The sequence below is a fragment of the Berghia stephanieae genome, chromosome 2 (genome assembly GCF_034508935.2).
Source record: "Berghia stephanieae isolate SIO BIC M18660-M18661 chromosome 2, UCSD_Bste_1.3, whole genome shotgun sequence".
Taxonomy (NCBI): Eukaryota; Metazoa; Mollusca; class Gastropoda; order Nudibranchia; family Aeolidiidae; genus Berghia; species Berghia stephanieae.
In genome coordinates, this window is record NC_088361.1 from 82,572,829 (window position 1) to 82,591,952 (window position 19,124).

At 34.6% G+C, this 19,124-nt stretch overlaps 1 protein-coding gene across 1 annotated transcript in view; it reads left to right on the plus strand.

The window, feature by feature from the left end:
• The window catches only part of LOC144965660 (integrin alpha-4-like), a gene marked incomplete in the record, with an annotated part of 65,256 nt that overhangs the window by 11,550 nt on the left and 34,582 nt on the right, over positions 1–19,124 (plus strand). Inside the window, 1 exon segment of the mRNA XM_078901223.1 lies at positions 5,002–5,217. Within this exon segment, the coding sequence (XP_078757349.1) occupies positions 5,027–5,217 (191 nt within the window).

The following is a 19,124-nucleotide window of genomic DNA, read 5'->3' on the forward strand; positions in this document are numbered from 1 at the left end:
AATTTTTATTTACGCGTCTTTCCAATTGTACGACAGTCAACTAGTTTAGCCGAACTTACACTAGAAGGGAAACGTAATATTAAAATAGGTATGGTACATCTATTTTGTTGTCAGTTTTGACACAGTTTACATCACATTATTTCCTTTATGTTTAAAGGCCAATACGTACAGTAGTGCTGAGTGTTGAGTTTGTAGGAGGAATGGTGGACTCATTACTGTGTTACATTATATGTCTGGATGTGTCAATAATAGTTGGAAGTTGGAAGTCTGACTGTGACAGTGTGGCTAATGGTAATAATGATGTAAATATTACACAATAGAAATTCTTTAGATTATGATTATTATAATTGTTGTTGTTGTTGTTATTATTATTATTATTATTATTATTATTATTATTATTATTATTATTATTATTATTATTATTATTATTATTATTATTATTATATTATTATTATTATTATTATTGTTATTATTATTATTATTACTATAGGGATTAACATTATTATTATTTATTATTATTATTATTATTATTATTATTATTATTATTATTATTATTATTATTATTATTATTATTATTATCAATATCCTCATCATCAGCATCACCAGAGTCATTATAAGTAGTAGTAGTAGAAGTAGTAGTAGTAGTAGTAGTAGTAGTAGTAGTAGTAGTAGTAGTAGTAGTAGTAGTAGTAGTTGTTGTTGTTGTTGTTGTTGCTGTAGTAGTAGTAGTAGTAGTAGTAGTAGTAGTAGTAGTAGTAGTAGTAGTAGTAGTAGTAGTAGTGGTGGTGGTAGTAGTAATAGTAATAGTTGTAATAGTAGTAGTAGTAGTAGTAGTAGTAGTAGTAGTAGTAGTAGTAGTAGTAGTAGTAGTAGTAGTAATAGTAGTAGTAGTAGTAGTAGTAGTAGTAGTAGTAGTAATAGTCATAGTAGTCGTAGTAGCAGCAGCAGTAGTAGTAGTAGTAGTAGTACTAGTAGTAGTAGTAGTAGTAGTAGTAGTAGTAGTAGTAGTACTAGTAGTAGTAGTAGTAGTAGTAGTAGTAGTAGTAGTAGTAGTAGTAGTAGTAGTAGTAGTAGTATTGGAAGTTACTGTGGTATACTATTATAACATGAATAGACAACCTCGACTCTGATTGTGTTACCTTAGTCCGCGCAGTGTTATTGTCTAGACCAAATTAACAGGATTTATAGACTGTTCATGTGTCTTTATACCATTCTTTTCTTTTAATCAAACTAGTTTAGCTTCGCTTTGAAAATCGGACATAGAAGAAAAGAAGGAGTGAGTTACCATGAGTGCCCTGCCTTGCCTTACCTAACCGTGATTCCTTCTCTCTATAGAGGTTGGATGCCATTGCTTCCACAATTCTCTGTCTAGCGCCATCTCTCAGCAGTCCTTCATCATGCTTACAATCATTTCTTTTATAATATTTCCCAACCAGCTCTTTCGTTGTCTCCCTCTCCCTCTTTCCTCATTAAAGTTTCCTTCAAGTATTGACTTCTGGAGACTGTTGTGGCATCGTAGTATGTGACCATAGGAGTACACCAACTTTGTGTCTTTACTTTGAGTGCCAGCTTATCCTAAATGTGTGGGGGTTTGTTTTTTTAACTCGAGCTTTTATATAGCGCAGTATTACTAAATGTGCTTAATGTGCTTTGTAAGGGGTCCCAAACAAACAGCAACACTTAACATCCAAAAAACAAATCCAAACCATACTGTTGCAGCCTGAACACTAAGCACAGGACTCAACATTTGATGACATGTAGGGCGAGGCATGTTGAATGTGTTTGGCGTTATTTTAGGTTCATTTGGGTTGTTTTTTTTCGAGAGACACAATGTTTTTAAATAGTCTTTAATCTTTTCATTTTACAACTGGAACCAGTAATCTACGGGTCAGTGTTATAACCCTGGATCACAAAGCTACACAGTACACAGCAGGCAGGAAATTACTACATTTCTTTTCCTTTTTAACCAATTAATTGCCGTACTCTGGAAAAACACATATTTGAAAATTTGGCCAGAAAACTCACCTTCGATCGATTTAAATAAAATGTGCGGCGCTGTGGTCTGTCGTATGACACTCGCTTTCGGATCGGAAGATCCTCGGTTCAAGTCCCGCTCTGAGCGGCGCATAGTTGAAAACTTTGAATAGACTTAACTCACATTTTCTCGCCGTACTCAGGTGTAAAGTAAGTACCTGACTGTTAACATCGTTGTGTTTGTCCGGGAAAAAAATTGGAATATCTCTTAACAGGCGTCATGTCGTCGGCTTGGCTCTTCATATAAAACGCTTCGACATGGTTTAGTAGATATTGCGCTATGTAAATGCTCAAGTTATTTTAGAAGACTTTACCAAATGTCCTCAATTAAACGAATAAACTTAAACCAAGCTTCATATTACTTCTGACTATAGAAGGAACGAAATTGACGTTACTCAGCTCTTTGTTATTGTTTTTAGACAGCCGTTTTTAATAGTTCTCACTAAATTTTTGTATTAGTTAGTCGGACTATAAAGGTTACACATAGTTTTGTGTGTTGAACGTCATATCCAGCTGGCATTGTTATCAGTTTATGTAAGACAACGCACTAAATCAATATCCAGCTAGCGGACGATGAGGGTATTTTACCTAAACGCATTCCACCAATAAATTGATCCCGACATCATTTAAGTCGATGGGTTATAATTCAGATAAAATTCGCTCTCTCTCTCTCTCTCTCTCTCTCTCTCTCTCTCTCTCTCTCTCTCTCTCTCTCTCTCTCTCCCTCCCCAACTCCCCCCCCCCCCCCCCCAGTCTATATTATGGTACCGACAACATTGCCACTCATTGGCTACTTTAGTCGTTGTAATGTTATTGCCAAGACAAAATTTACAGGACAGTAAATTATATATTCATGTGTATTTATATCATTTTTTACATTTGATAAACCTAGTTTATCTAAGTCTTGAATAATGTGAGCTTTTATAAAGCGAAATATTCAACTAATGTGACCCAGTATTTATTTATTTATTTATTTATTTATTTATTCATTTATTTATTTATTTATTTATTTATTTATTTATTTATTTTTGGCAGTGTGACTTGTTGGCAGTCCATAATATTGAATTTTAACTGGAAGATCCAACAATGAATCTGAATCTTGTCATTTTAAAATGGAATAAGATTTTCCTACAATTGTGTTTGTATATTTCTTTCTATTCAAAAATCGTAAATTGTGCAAGTCATGACTTGCCATCTATTGATGCGAGGCGTTAGGGTAAAACACACACAACATCCGCCAACCAGATGAAACGTACTTAAACACAAGGCTATCGGTAACAATTAATGTTTATAGAAGGAAACGAAGTTGACGTCACTCAGCTCTTTGTTATTATTTTTAGGCAGCCTGCTAGTGGTTATTTCTAACTAAATTATATCAATCAGACTATAAACGATAAAGGTGACACACCGTTTTGTTCGTTGGTATGGTTAATTTGGCTGATTGATGTTTTGAGTATTTTACCTAATTGCATAGCACATAATTTAGTGAGAACTAATAATTCAACTCGCGGTCAATTGAATGATTAGTTCTCACTAATTTCTATGAATCAAACTACTGGTACCATGCATTTAAGTAAATTACTCACTACATCCGCCAGTAAAACACAGATAGTTCGAAGATGACGTCACTCAGGTCTTTATTATTGTTTTTTGCCATCCGTGTTTATGAGTAATGCTCACTGAAAAGTATTAACCCGACTATAAACGTTCATGGATACACACAGTTTTATGTGTTGGTTCGTTATACTTCCGGATGGCAATGGAAATGTTATGAGCTTCTTAGCCAAGCGCATACTATCTATAGTCTTATTGAGATAATTTAGTGAGAACCAATATGGCTGTCTAAAAACGATATCAAAGAAAGACCTGAGTGACGTCATCTTCGTTCCCTCTATAGGTAATAATGCTATACATTGCCCATTATCTGTGGGATAATCGCTAGCCCCCAGCCCAATAAACATCTTTGTTTTGACGTAGTTAATACGAGAATAATCGTCTACCTATCTATCCACCTGTTTGACTCCATAACTCGGGTTGAATTGATTCTGGTCATAGTGTGGAAATGACGTTCGTTTTACTCTACCATCTTCTGTTTCGCTTTGCCTTTAATTTATTATTATTATTATTATTATTATTATTATTATTATTATTATTATTATTATTATTATTATTATTATTATTATTATTATTATTATTATTATTTTAGTTATGAGCTTTGATATTAAAATTCTCAATTGACAAGCATTCCAGATTATCTGTCAGTTATCAATTGTGATACATCATCATCATCATCATCATCATCATCATCATCATCATCATCATCATCATCATCATCATCATCATCATCATCATCACCATCATCAGAAGCATCAATATCATCATCGTCATCATCATTACTATTATTCTTATTATCATCATCAACATCATAGTAGTTGTCTTCATCGTCCTCAGCAACACCGTCATATTCATCCTTACAACCATAACCATTTCAATCTTTACTCCCACCGAGATTATTACGTAGTTTCAAATGATTGCTTTTGTTATAATTTGATGTTTTCTTTCTTTCTTTGTTAATAAATAAGTACTCGTCGGGTTGTACCTACTTATACTGGGGGTAAGATATCTGAAAGGATAAGGATAGCACTTCCATTCTGATGACCCGTATTATTTGATCTTCGTTACCGACGTAATCTCAATTTTTTCATCAAACTAACATAATTTAGCCCAAATCTCTGACCGTCCACTGTATGAGACCGGTTTAACATTGTTGTAATAGACACTATTTCGCGTCGGTTTGATAGTATTTACCATTACAACAATGAGCTTATAACAATTTGGGCTATCAGACCTGGAAATTAGTACACGTTTTTCTGTTCTTTCTCGAGGCGGACTCTCCTGAGGAGAATTTTATAATATTTTATTTCTAATTAGTTTATGATCTTTGCTAATTATATTTATTTTATGCAGTTGAATTGATTCGTATACAGTGACTATGGAAAACAAACTTGCTGACCATAATATCTTGTGGACCATATGTTTTATAATAGTTCTTAATATCTTACTCTTCGCGGACTCAATTTTCGGATTTAATGTGGATACGAAGAGACCACACATATTCACTGGACCACCTAACAGTTACTTTGGATACTCTGTGGGGATTTTGCAAAACTCTCAAGGAACTTGGTAAGTTCGTAATTTATCAACATTAACTATTTAAAAACTTGTTCTAGTTTGCATTCTTTTCAGACTCAAAATTTGTCTTTGTTTTTGTGCGGCTATGTGGTCTTGTGGTATGACACTCACTTTCGGATCGGAAGGTCCTGCATTCGAGCCTCGCTCGGCGCATAGTTGAGTCCTTAGAGAAGGCGCTTTACTCTAAAGTCTCTCACCGTACTCATGTGTAAAATGAGTACCTGGTCGTTAAAAAGCGTTGTCTGTCGGAAAAAAATTGCAATATCGCCTAACAGGCGTCATGTCTCGTTCTACATGTTACATGTTTCTGTTGGTCAGGGGGGCCTTGCAAAGTGCTTTGAGCACATTAAATGGATATTGTGCTATATAAAAGCCCACGTCACTTTTTTTGTATATTGCCATTGACGTCACAGGACAAATATTTTACTTTTACTCTATAGCAACACGTAATGATACCGAATTTACCAAAGCAATTTGTAACACCAGATTGTCAAGCGTTAAATTTAACTAACGATGACAAGTAGTGTCATTTAGATGTTTTAAAAAATTCGGTTAGAAATAATAAAAAAAGAAGATTTTGAGTGGTAGGATGATAGAGGATTATTTCATGGCTTTCGATTTATCAAACGAATTGTTTTTTAGCACTTCACTTAAACCACAAGCTTACGAGTGCGTGTAAATGCGCGATAAAACAATGAATTTAATAAATCCATAGCCATGAAATAATATCTTTATTCCATCTCTCCAAGAATCTAGATATTTTTCAACCATTAACTTGTAAAATATTTATTTTGCTTTTAATTAACGTTGTCTATAGTGATGTTATATATAATATTTGCTTCTGGGTTATTCTGGGTTATCAAAACATATAAAAAAGCGTTGTCCACTAAAATTCATTTTAGTTCGTTGGATCAGTATTCATACTCACTGAAGTATTATTTCAGATGGCCAATCACTGTCCTTTCAATCTTAATTTAAGCCAATAATGCTATCAAAACTGCAATAAAAGATAATACAAAATAAAATGTTATTCGACTGGTTCAAAACAATATTCAAGGATTATGATTTACTAAAAAAACGATAGTGTTTTGCAATATTCGGTGCGAATCAAAAGATTTTTGCACATATTATGCACTTTTGAATCAGAACTATTTTCTGACTGTGCGTGCAACAATTAGGAACATGTTCGGAATTCCAAGAAGCAAGAGTCTTGAATTGTTGACCTGTCTCCACCATGTTCTCCTGTCTAACACTGTATGAGCGATTATGGTTAAATAATACAGGTCTTTGTGTTAGTAACCTCGATTGAAAGTAGGCGGTTTGATATTGTACAATATTATTATTTCCGGCTGGCAAAGACAATAGCAAGTAGTCATAACCAACACCTTAATCTTTACTTGGCCCACCTTTGTCAAAATGGTATTATGTTGGGATGAATCTTTAGAATTAAAATGATAGAAAATATGGATTTTGGAGTTGTTGAAATATAAGAAATTGTATTTATTCTCCATCAAAATGAAAAAAAATAATTCAGTGGTTGTAAATTCAATTTCTGGGCCCTGGTTACTACTACTACTATATTGTGGAAATTCATATAGATTGAGAGGAATCGTTTGAGCATTCGACGATAAAATTGATCAGGTAATCAAAGTCTGTAGGTGAGCGTAAATGAATCTACCAACAAAGTGGCCAGATGGCAAATCTCAAAGTCAATTAATGACCGATCATTAAGCCCTAGCAATTATTCTAAATCACTATTTGGATCAACGGGTGTCAGAATTACCCTTGGTTTTAAACATCAGGTTCGCAAGTTACTCGTATATCAATCTGTAAAAAATAGTTTTATATTTTTTTATTTGCCAGTAATTCTGTCCTCATTGGCAAAAATTTAACATTGGCTATACGCAAAAATGTTAACCCACAACCCTATATATTTTTAAAAGAATGGACGATACCATAATAATCTGAGTTATCCGACCAGCAAATTGGTGCACATTGCATTATATCTTACATGCTACTGCTACTGTTATCTCACTTTCTAGTAATACGAAAAGAAAAAAAAACAACAAAAAAAAAAAACATCAACAAGTTTTCAAAAAAAGAATTCACCCAATCAACAAATCAAATGTGCCGCCTCATGTTCAGAAAAAAAATATATATAAAAGATTAAGACTTGATTCAGTTCCATTTTCTTAAAGACACGCTCTCTCCTGGTTCATTTCCCCCCCCCCCCCCTCCACACACACACAGACTCACGCACAAGCAAACTTATACTTAATTGTAGAGCACCTCAACCAATCAAAACAGCTGGTCACTGTGGGCTATGGGCCTGCTCCATTCATCAAATATTTGACTCAAAGTTTATATGGATTGTGGCATGTTTAAATGGGGGGAATTAATCTAATGGGTCAATAAATTAGGAGCACCTGTCCTGTTCATTATGGACTTACTTATCAGTGGCCTTCAGATGGTTATAGTCATTAAAGAGAATTCTACTCTCTAATTTATCCACTCTGTGTGTTATTTTATCACCACCGCACCCAATATTGTATCATCATCATCATCATCATCATCATCATCATCATCATCATCATCATCATCATCGTCATCGTCATCATCATCATCATCATCATCATCATCATCATCATCATCATCATCATCATCATCATCATCGTCGTCGTCGTCGTCATCATCGTCATCAACTACAACATGAGGAGGAGGGAAAGAAGGCTTGGTAGCCCATACAATGCGGATTCAGTCTCATCTCTTGGCAAGGTTAACAAACTCGGGCTTATAATAGAGGTATACGTTATCAGTGACTTCTGTTGATATAGTGTATTTTTTAAAAAATGAATCCCTTCAATTACCAACGTATTCAATTCCTCTAAAACCCTTGACATATTTTAACGTTTAAGAGCAATGATGGAAAAATGAAATTAATTTTTTTCAAAAATTATTTAAAAGAAACAAACACAAGCAAAACCAATCGAACACCAACCCCCCCCCCCCCCCCCCCCCCCCCCAAAAAAAAAAAAAAATAAAAAAAATAAAATAAAATAAAAACATAAATAAAATATAAACATGTCAAAATGAGACAAATTCATTATCTTTTAAAACGAAGTCGTTATTTTGGGCAGTTTGGTCCAAAGTATAATATCTCTAAAACGATGTTGTGGCTATTCGGCGTTGTGAAAGTTTAAACCAATGGGAGGATGGTCGGCTTTGGTCTGGCCAGTTTACCGATCTCTAAGAAGACCCATGAAATAGGGTCACTGAAGTTGAAATCACAGAACAAGACCGATATATTATAATATTGAGCTTATTAAACTTTCTATTAGCGCAAATCCACCACACGTGCTCAACGAGCTTTACAGTGTGACTTTATGATGACTTTAAAGGTAAGATACGAATATGAATTACTTGTAATCAACATTTAAGCGCCGAAACAAAAAGACAAAAATTTCCATTCATTAGTTGAATAAAAATTAAAAATGGAATGGTTAAAATTTATCATACGGCAAGTAGCCCCGTGGCGTAATGGTCGATTTGTTAGACTTGTAACCTAGACGATCTTGGCTCGCATCTCGTAGAAGTCATTTTTTTTTAGAAATGCAATATCGTTATCGATATCTTGGGCATGGGTATTCGTTTGCCATAATATGTAGATATCTATGTGCTGTTGTTTTGTCTTTCTTTTCTTTTTTCGCGCCATCTTAACATTACCGAATTATTGCTAAGCCTATTTGGTGATATTGCCCAAATGATTTTAGGGCGTTTTGGCCTCATTGTCCAAATATTCCTGTGGAATTTTGTGCAAATTACCATAGAAATCCCCCCCCCCCCCCCACCCCTGTATTGGTAAGAACATTATAACTGCTAATAAACATGGTCTGTATTGTTTTTGTTTTTGTTGTTTTTTTTTTTTTCCTTTTCGACATCTGCTGCAAACTCCTGTCCGCAAATCACTATCGGTCCTCAAGGGGGAGTTGGGTGTCTTGGGTACCAGTCAGTCAATACAAACAATCTGACGTCTGGTCTTTAGACTTCCATATCCCTGTAATCGCTTTATAAAATCCTTCAGAATTTATCTCTCTTCAATATGAATCTTTTAATGCTCCATCCATCATTTGGGGGTGGGGCAGGGAGATATATATATATATATATATATATATATATATATATATATATATATATATATATATATATATAGAGAGAGAGAGAGAGAGAGAGAGAGAGAGAGGTATCACTATTAAATCATATGACCCGTATTTTGAGAGGAGCAAAGAAGAAAAGGGGTATTATAATAAGTATTAACTCACTCAATCCTAGAGATTTTTGCTACTTTTCAAAATTAGAAAAAATTTTTATTAAAAATGAACATGTACATAGATAATTTTATTCAACTACCATTAACATGCAAAAACTATAATCATTAGCTTTGATACTCCGCCCATATTTTGTCTCAGAAAAATGTAATATATAAGCATGGTTTAAAAGTAACCCAGGTAAATTACAGATATAATCGGTGTTAGGGTTGAATGAGTTAAGACGATATGTCATTGTGTAGCTTATTTTCTTCACCTCGTTCTTCCTCGTCTTTTGACTGGCTGAAAAGTAGAACTATTGAACCAGTCTCACTTTTGGGCAAAACTTGTACTGTGTATTTACAAGATTTACAAGTTAAACAGATGGGCACACAAGGTTAAAAATACCCTCGAGTTTACACGTCTTGACCGGGTTGGAATGTAAACTAAAGTAGCCATAGCCACATCAAACCGAAAGAACACTCTGGCCGTGTCAAAGATAAATGCCAAACTTAAGTCCCTACGTATGGTACCGGTACTATTAGTGAGTACTATAGGAAACCAGCATTTGGTGACCGATCGTCTGAAACCGGTATTTTGTCGGAGTAGTTAAGGAGTTAAAGAAATATGTGACCCATGGTATCAAAACGGCATTTACTTTCGATGACTTATATGCTCAAATGTTATAATGTCGACAAAAATATTCGTTTCTGGAAATGACAAAAGAAATATTTAAAAAATAAATAAATAAAAACGTTTCCCACATTTCTGATCTTATTGAGCATTTATACAATGCAATAAATATACTAAACGTGTATAAAGCATTTTACATAATATGGCCCTTAGCCAAAAGCAATATGGCATGATGCTTGTTAGGCGATATTATGATTTTTTTCTCTGACAGAGGCAACGCAGTTAACAGCAAAGTACTCGTGTTACATCTAAGCATGATGAGAGAATGTGAGCAAAGAGCCTTTTCCAAGAACGCAATTTTATGCGTCATTTAGAGCTGGATTCGAACCCTGGACGTTCTGGTTCGAAGGCGAATGTCGTACCATTAGACCACATAGCCGTCATATCTTTATTGGTTTCAAGATCACTTTTGACATCGTTTAGAGGCAGTAGGTCACATATGAGACTGTTGTTAAGGTTTTTGTTTTAATGAGAAGAAAAATTATAGTACCTCAATTTTTTTTTTAACTGCCATATTTCTTATCATGTGCGGCTATGTGGTCTTGTGGTATGACATTCTCTTATCAGAAAACCCGTTTTACATTTTCCCCACCAAACAAATTGAAATTTAAAAAAAAACTAAAAAAATTGAGCTTTTATATAGAGCAATACCCACTAAACGTGCTCAAAGCACTTTACAAAGGGTCCCTAAACAACAGCAACATATAAAATGTAGAACGAGACATGACAAACAACTATAGATAATTAACCCTCAGATTCATATTTGTGGTTATAAATTCAATATCCAGAATCTGGTTCAACCTGACATAATACCGTTTTGAGACGGCAGTTCACATAAATTGGCTTGATTGGACATGAGTGAGTACTCAACGTCGGTACTTGTGAGTGAGCCAGTTTCAAGGTAAAGAGATGGCAGGCCATTAAAGATTCCCATTGCGGACATGCATGCACTCCAGTATTATTGTATTTCTAGTGCTTTCTACATGATTCCCCTTAGGGACACGAAAACCAGGATGGCCAATGAGACTCTCTCACAGTAGTGTAGTTTTCAGACTCCCTCAAGAGGCACTTGCTTTTTTATAGTGAACTTTACCACTACCGTGCTTTATTTGCTTTTCTACTAGCTAGTAGTATTCTTATGACCTTTTATGACCGACGTGGTCAATTCCAAATGAAAGACAAAACAGACATAATTTTTTTTTAAAGACCCAGTGGAAATGAGAAAAAATAAACAAATAAATAAAAAATAAAAAACGAGAGCATTTATATAGAGCAATATCCACTTAACGTGCTCAAAGCGCTTTTCAAGGAGCCTCTGGCAAACAGTAACATTTAACATGTAGGACGGGACATGACGCCTGTTAGGCGATATTACCTTTTTTTTCGGGCAGAAACAAAGCTGTTAACGGCCAGGTACTCATTTTACACCTAAGTACGGTGAGAGAATGTAAGTAAAGAACCGTTTCCAAGGACTCGACTATGCGCCGAGCGAGGCTGGAACTCAGGACCTTCCGATCCGAAAGCGAGTGTCATACCACTAGGTGAAAAGTAAAAGACACACAGACCTAATTTTTAACCAAAAAAAAACCAAACAAACCCAGCGGAAATGAGTAAAAAGCTTTCATATCATTCTAAAGACTTGCCTTAGATCGTGCATGAGTAATTAATGTCATCTGTAGCAGCTGATATACGAAGATGATAGATATATGATAATCAGTTGGTGAGTAGATGCGATAATATGCAATTTTTCATGGTGATTTTACGCACAAATTCATATCACGCACGTGAGTTTAGCGAGCGTGAAATTACATTTCTATATGAAAGAGTAGGCCCATGAATTCTAACTATCGCTCGTAAAACAGGTATTCTGCCCCATTCGCCATTTTCACTTATATAAGGAACGAAATCGACGCTACGTAGCTCATTGTTATTGTTATTAAACAGCCATTTGGTGATTGGTTCTCATTAAATCATATCATTCAGTCTATAAACGTTCAAGATTATACATAGATTTGTATGTTGGTACGTTATATCCGGCTGACAGATGCTGTGGGTATTTTACCTGAATGCATAGCATCAAAATGATGAACATCCTATATTAACGTATTTTTAATGGATCGAAGACATCTCTATGACCCACCGCCTCAAAACGGTATTACTGAATGTAGTTAAAGTGATTCTAAGCTGCTAGAAGCTGTGGATTGTAACAAGTAATAAACAAAAAATAATCCTAATAGATTTTTTAAAAAAAGAACGAAATACCAAACACGGAACGTTTCGCGATCAAAACCCATCTTCAGCCAACAACAACACAAAAAGACAAAAATAAACAAACAAAAAAAACAAACAATAAATACATAAATACATTACTACGCGGGTAGAATAAAAATAGGTGTAAAATGTGTCCTCTGCAATAAATCCAATAAAGGGGTAAAAATAATAACATAACATAACATAAAATGATATGGTATAGGACAAAATAGGATAAAATCCCTTGAATGTCCTTTTTAATAGTACTGCTATAAATCTATTGATAAAAGATTACAATAATGATACACGTGGTAAAGATAGTATTTCAACTTAAATGTACTCATGTATACGTGATGTATAAACATATACCTTTAACCGTGACACGCAAAGCACACACACACATACACACACACACACACACACACACAAACACACGCACACACGCACACACAAACATTCACACTCGTACACCCCGACATATAGATAGAATGCGCTTGGCCAAGGAGTTCACAACATTGCCATCCGGAAGTATAACGGACCAACACACAAACTCTGTGTAACCATGAACTGTTATAGTCTGGTTAATACAGTTTAGTGAGAACAACTCACAAACGCGGATGGCAAAAACAATAACAAAGGCCTGAGTGACGTCATCAGCATACTATCTATAGAGAGTTCGAAGATGACGTCACTCAGGTCTTTGTTATTGTTTTTTGCCATCCGCGTTTATGAGTAATGCTCACTGAACTGTATTAACCCGACTATAAACGTTCATGGATACACACAGTTTTGTGTGTTGGTCCGTTATACTTCCGGATGGCAATGTTATTAGCTTCTTAGCCAAGCGCATACTATTTTACATATAGATTGTATGCGCTTGCCATCCGGAAGTATAACGGACCAACACACAAATCTGTGTGTATCCATGAACGTTTATAGTCGGGTTAATACAGTTCAGTGAGCATTACTCATAAACGCGGATGGCAAAAAACAATAACAAAGACCTGAGTGACGTCATCTTCGAAATATCTATAGAAGATACCCATAATAAGGTAACAATGCATAATATATACATACAAGATTGAAAGCCATGTCAAGAGCAGTGCGAACAAGTATTATTCGTCATGAATATATAAATCTGCCATCATATAATTCCCTGTCTACTAACACCTTGAAATAATCCATAGATTTTGCATTCTTTCTTTCAAATTTCAAATTGCTCCATTTCTGGACAATACGAATACCGAACCAGTTTTGTTTTATGTTTGTTGTGAATCTAGAGACAATAATCTTAAACTTGTCCCCTCCAGTAAAAGTAATATTAGAATATGAAGAAAAAAAAATCAGAAATGTCTATCCTATCCATACCAATCTATAAACCTGAATTTAATCCCCACGAATTCTTCTATATTTCAAACTTGGTAAGTCAAGAATAATCCAGAAGCATGACGAATGTACAATGATCCCTAAGAAATGGAGTGATCATGAAGGTGAACTAATCTTGACAATATCTACTCCAACGATGAATAATAATAATAATAATAATAATAATAATAATAATAATAATAATAATAATAATAATAATAATAATAATAATGATAATGATAATGATAATAATAATAATAATAATAATAATAATAATAATAATAATAATAATAATAATAATAATAATAATAATAATAATAATAATAATAATAATAATAAATGTGACTTATCATAATCTCAAATAGTTTTTATGTCGAGATGATAATAGTCTATAGTGTTAGATATATCAGGTGGTCATTAAAAAATGAGACATATTGTGCTGCTTGATAGCAACAACATTTCTCCATGGATTTTAACGATGTTTAAAAGTAATTACACAATATTGTTTCATTATGTTACAAAATTTCAGAATGATTGATGGAAAAATCAAGGTATCTAGACGTCTATGTTTGTATTTGTTTTTAAATAAATAAATAAACCTACCGGAAAATTGAAATATAGAGAGATGTTTATTTTACGCAAAATTTAGTTTATGGTAGCGATAAAAGGAAATCATTTATTCAAATCGACTGTGTCATGAAGAAAATAGGTTCTCAAGGAAGATGTGTTGTATGTGGATGTTCTTGGCAGGGAAAGAGGAGAATTCATTTCAGTGAAACACAAAGTTTTAAACGTTTCAAAGTTTATTTAATCTTAAGCTTAGCCAATAACTCATACACTTTGATGACAACATACATAAAAGTGAGAAAGAAAATGGTAAATGGAACCAAAAAAATAAAATGAAACCATTAATAACCACAAAAAATGCAACAACGGTAATATGACCACCAATAATAATAATAATAATAATAATAATAATAATAATAATAATAATAATAATAATAATAATGATAATAATAATAATAATAATAATAATAATAATAATAATAATAATAATAATGATAATAATAATAATAATAATAATAATAATATAATAATAATAATAATAATAATAATAATAATAATAATAATAATAATAATAATAATAATAATAATAACTAGTATTGTTATTGTAAATGAGGACCACGCTTATACCTCATTCGTTGACAATAAAGAAGATGGGAATTATATCATGGCAATTCTGTTTCGGATAATAAAGTTATTGACATTTAGTAACACAGACAGCCAAGGTAAGTGCCGATTCTTACATCTAGCTTTTAGAAAGCAAACGTCTACCGGGCTGTCGGGCTTTTTTACCCATTGAAAAAAAAAATATACAACAGGATGGAGCACCCTCACATACCAATAAACACCAACAGCAGTTCTTCACATCAAACAACACCTCATAGACTCGGTCTTTTGACTCTCGGATCAATAATATAATATATTTCTCGATATCGATCACCAATCGTATATCATTTTGGCGATCTGAGCCAGATTCTACAAATTACTTTTAAAGTTTAATTTTTTTTTTCATCACTTTAAGAAACTGTTCCATAATTCATTTAGCTAAAAAAATATAATTGGGCATTTATATAAAGAACTTTCCTCGAAATTGAATTAATTGTGATTGTAAAATTGCCATACAATATTCGTCTCGTTCCGTTCCACGTGTTAAATGATGCTGTTGACTTGGAACTTCTTGTAAAGTGCTTTGAGTGAGCACATTTAGTAAACATTTCACTATATAAAAGCTCAAGTTTGTTTTGTTTTGGGGGTTTCGACAGCTCAGTTGGTAGAGCACTTGCTTCGTACGCAAAGGGTTCGAGATTGATCCCGGATGAAGTCAAGATTTTTTTCCGACCCAGTGCATGGGTAGATGGGTGTTAGATCTGGCGGAAAGATGTTGGGTTTGGGGGGGGGGGGGGCTGGATTTTTTTCAATAGACTCGCAGCTATCCAAGAAGGCAGCAAGCAATTGCTATCGTCTGTTTCACGCTATAAAAAACAAGATAAACTTCTGCTCCATGGAATTGGAATTGGAATCTCTGAATGGACAACTTTTTGAAAAATTTGTTTTGTTTTGACCCCAATAAATACCGCATTGCTCACATTTCGAGATGAGTGACCGCTCCTTCCTTTCTCACCTTGTTTATCCAATGCATCGCCGCTTCCTGACGATGCACGCCTGTAATGACTCGTGAAAATATTTACCACCTGAGGGGCAAAAAGGCCAAGATTATGATTAAAATAGACAGGGGCTGGAATCGGTAGAGGTGGGCGAGGGTTAGTAGAGTCCAGGGGTAGGCACAGAATGAGCATCTGTTTCTGTGGGAGGGGTAGGGTCATTGCAATATAGAGATAGCATTGGGTAGGGTCTATTATTTATGATAAACAGGCAGAAGATGTAGAGGGGGATGAGAGTGATGATATAGATTGTTGAGGGGTAGGTAGTTACAGCCGTATTTGATTATACTTATGCTGTTGTTGAGAAGAGATAGAAGCGATTTGAGTAACTGAGAATTATGCCTGGGATTTTTGTTTGGATTAGGTTATACTACTGGGAAAATAGTGACTGAGGGGCGGTAGTGGTAGGTCGGTGGTGGTAGATGTAATAGTAGTAGTAGTAGTAGTAGTAATAGTAGTAGTAGTAGTAGTAGTAGTAGTAGTAGTAGTAGTAGTAGTAGTAGTAGTAGTAGTAGTAGTAGTAGAAAGAGTAGTAGTAGTGTAGTAGAAGTAGTAGTAAGTAGTAGTAGTAGTAGTAGTAGTAGTAGTAGTATAGTAGTAGTATAGTAGTAGTTAGTATAGTAGTAGTAGTAGTTGTTGTTGTAGTAGTAGTAGTAGTAGTAGTAGTAGTAGTAGTAGTAGTAGTAGTAGTAGTAGTAGTAGTAGTAGTAGTAGTAGTAGTAAGAATACTAGAAGTCAGCAGTTGGATGGGTAAGAAAAAGAATATAATCCCATCCATTTAATATTATCTATATCTTTTGTTTCATTGTAATGCAAGTTAAATAAACGGACACAGTCAGAATAATGTATGCAATTCATGAATTGTACTACAACTTGCACTGTAAGCCCACCTTCACGTAATGCAGAGCTGCCTACTTGAAATTAAAAAAAAATTCGTGGTTTCCAAACTAAAAAATTTAAAAGTCACTATAAATAGCTTTATAAATTAATCATTTGCCATCAACATGATCCACAAATGCTTGAAAGTCCTATATATATATATATATATATATATATATATATATATATATATATATATATATATAGGATCTAAGGAACTCAAATTTCCTTTTCAACAAGATGTATCGAGTCAAAGAGGCGAATGCAGCTTTGTAGCTGGAGCCAAAAATTCGTCATTCCACGAATTTTTCGTAGTACTAGGCAGGTCTGCGTAATGTAAGTCCAAGGTCCAAGCGCAAAGTTGATTCTATGGACGAGGCTTTTTAAAAAAATTCACATTCCTTCACCGTACTAAGGTATAAAATGAGCATCTAACTGGCCGAACACGGATAATGTCTTGAACTACGGATGATGCTAAGGCTAAGGACACCGTGTTAAGAGCTTTGAACACGTTTAGAATAAGGATAATATATATAACGCTATATTCTTGTTTGTTTGTTTTGTTCTTTTGTTTGATCGTTTTTCTTTCTTTTATTATTAAAAAAAAAATACTAACACCGTCTTGAAATCATGAAGGTGTCTGCTAAAAGGGTCAGGTTGTTTACGTATCTGTAGCCAACACCTCGTCTAACCTTTAGGTTGTTCGGCACTCCACCCTTCACTTCAATCAATTCCTTTCTTCTTGGTTTGTTTTCTCGAGTCGCATTTTGTTTTCTTCTGGCATTAATCACAGAGGCGTATTCCATAGTTGGGGCAAAGCAAGACAAGAAGCGAGATAGCTGGCGCTTCGCATTGCACAGGCGCTCACTAGCCAGTCGGCCGCCTCACCTACGGAACACGCGGCGTAGTGAGTAAGGGAAATGCCTTTGGATTAAAAGGTTGCATGTTTGAGTAGAAGCCCTCATGAGCGCATTGGCGATTGGTTCTGTTCTTTTGACCCCCACACCCATTCCTGGGTGACTAATCACCCATTGACCTCTTTACACAGCTATATATATTTTTTTTATTTCTTGAAAATTCGTGTTCCTTTAAGAATGCCTCAATTATGATATTGGCAAGTTATGATTATATATCTAACACCAAAAAAAAAATGGTTTGGCTATTATTAACCCTTCTTTTTTCCATAACTCATTAACCATCCATGGGTGATGCATCACCCATATTTTAAAAAAAAAGAGAAATATTCTATAAAACATTCATGGGTGACTCACCATCCACACATCTACATTCTTACATTCTGCATTAGAGTTAATTGTTACCGAAATTCATGCTTCAGAATAAGCAATTGACTTGTTTTGTTTTTTTTTAACAAAGAGCTCATTTCCATCATCGTGAAAAATAAAAACCTTGAAGGCGTCCGTGCATACGAAGCTATAAAAAGAAGAAAAAGGATGGGTTTATAATACCGATGGCGACGAGATAAAAGCACTAATAGGTGTGGTTCTTGCACTTGGTGCGTTGCATCAGCAATATGTCTCGTTGAAGACAGTGTTGGATGAAGTCTGGGGGAATAATTTTGTAAGGAGTTTATTCAGTTATAGCCGTCTTCTTGACTTGTCACACTTACGATTCAACAACAAGAACACTCGTGCAAACAGAAAAGAAAAGGACCCACTTGCTCCAATTCGGGATTTAAGGGAATTGTTTGAAGCAAATCTACGTCGTCACTACACGCCTGGTCCACACCTCACCGTGAACGAGCAGTTGATGCCTTTCAGAGGTCGCTGCAAGTTTCGTATTTACATTCCAAGTAAACCAGGCAAATATGGTTTGAAAATCTACTGGCTTTGTGACACAGAAACAAGTTACCCTCTGAAAGCATTGCCATTCCTCGGAAAAGTGGCAGAGAAAAATCATGGCGCTAATGTTGTTTCAGCCTTGGCAGAACCATATCTCAAAACAGGACGTAACATAACGCGTGACAATTTTTTTACAACGCGTGACTTGACAATGTCTTTACTAAAGAGCAGTGTTACTCTTGTGGACATTGTGAAAAAAGATTAAAAATTTCATTCCCGAACCACTCGTCATGACATCATGAAAAAGAAAGAACTGCACTCTAATGCGTTTACATCCACAGATAAAGCAATGCTAGTGACCTACAAATCTAAAAAAAAAACAA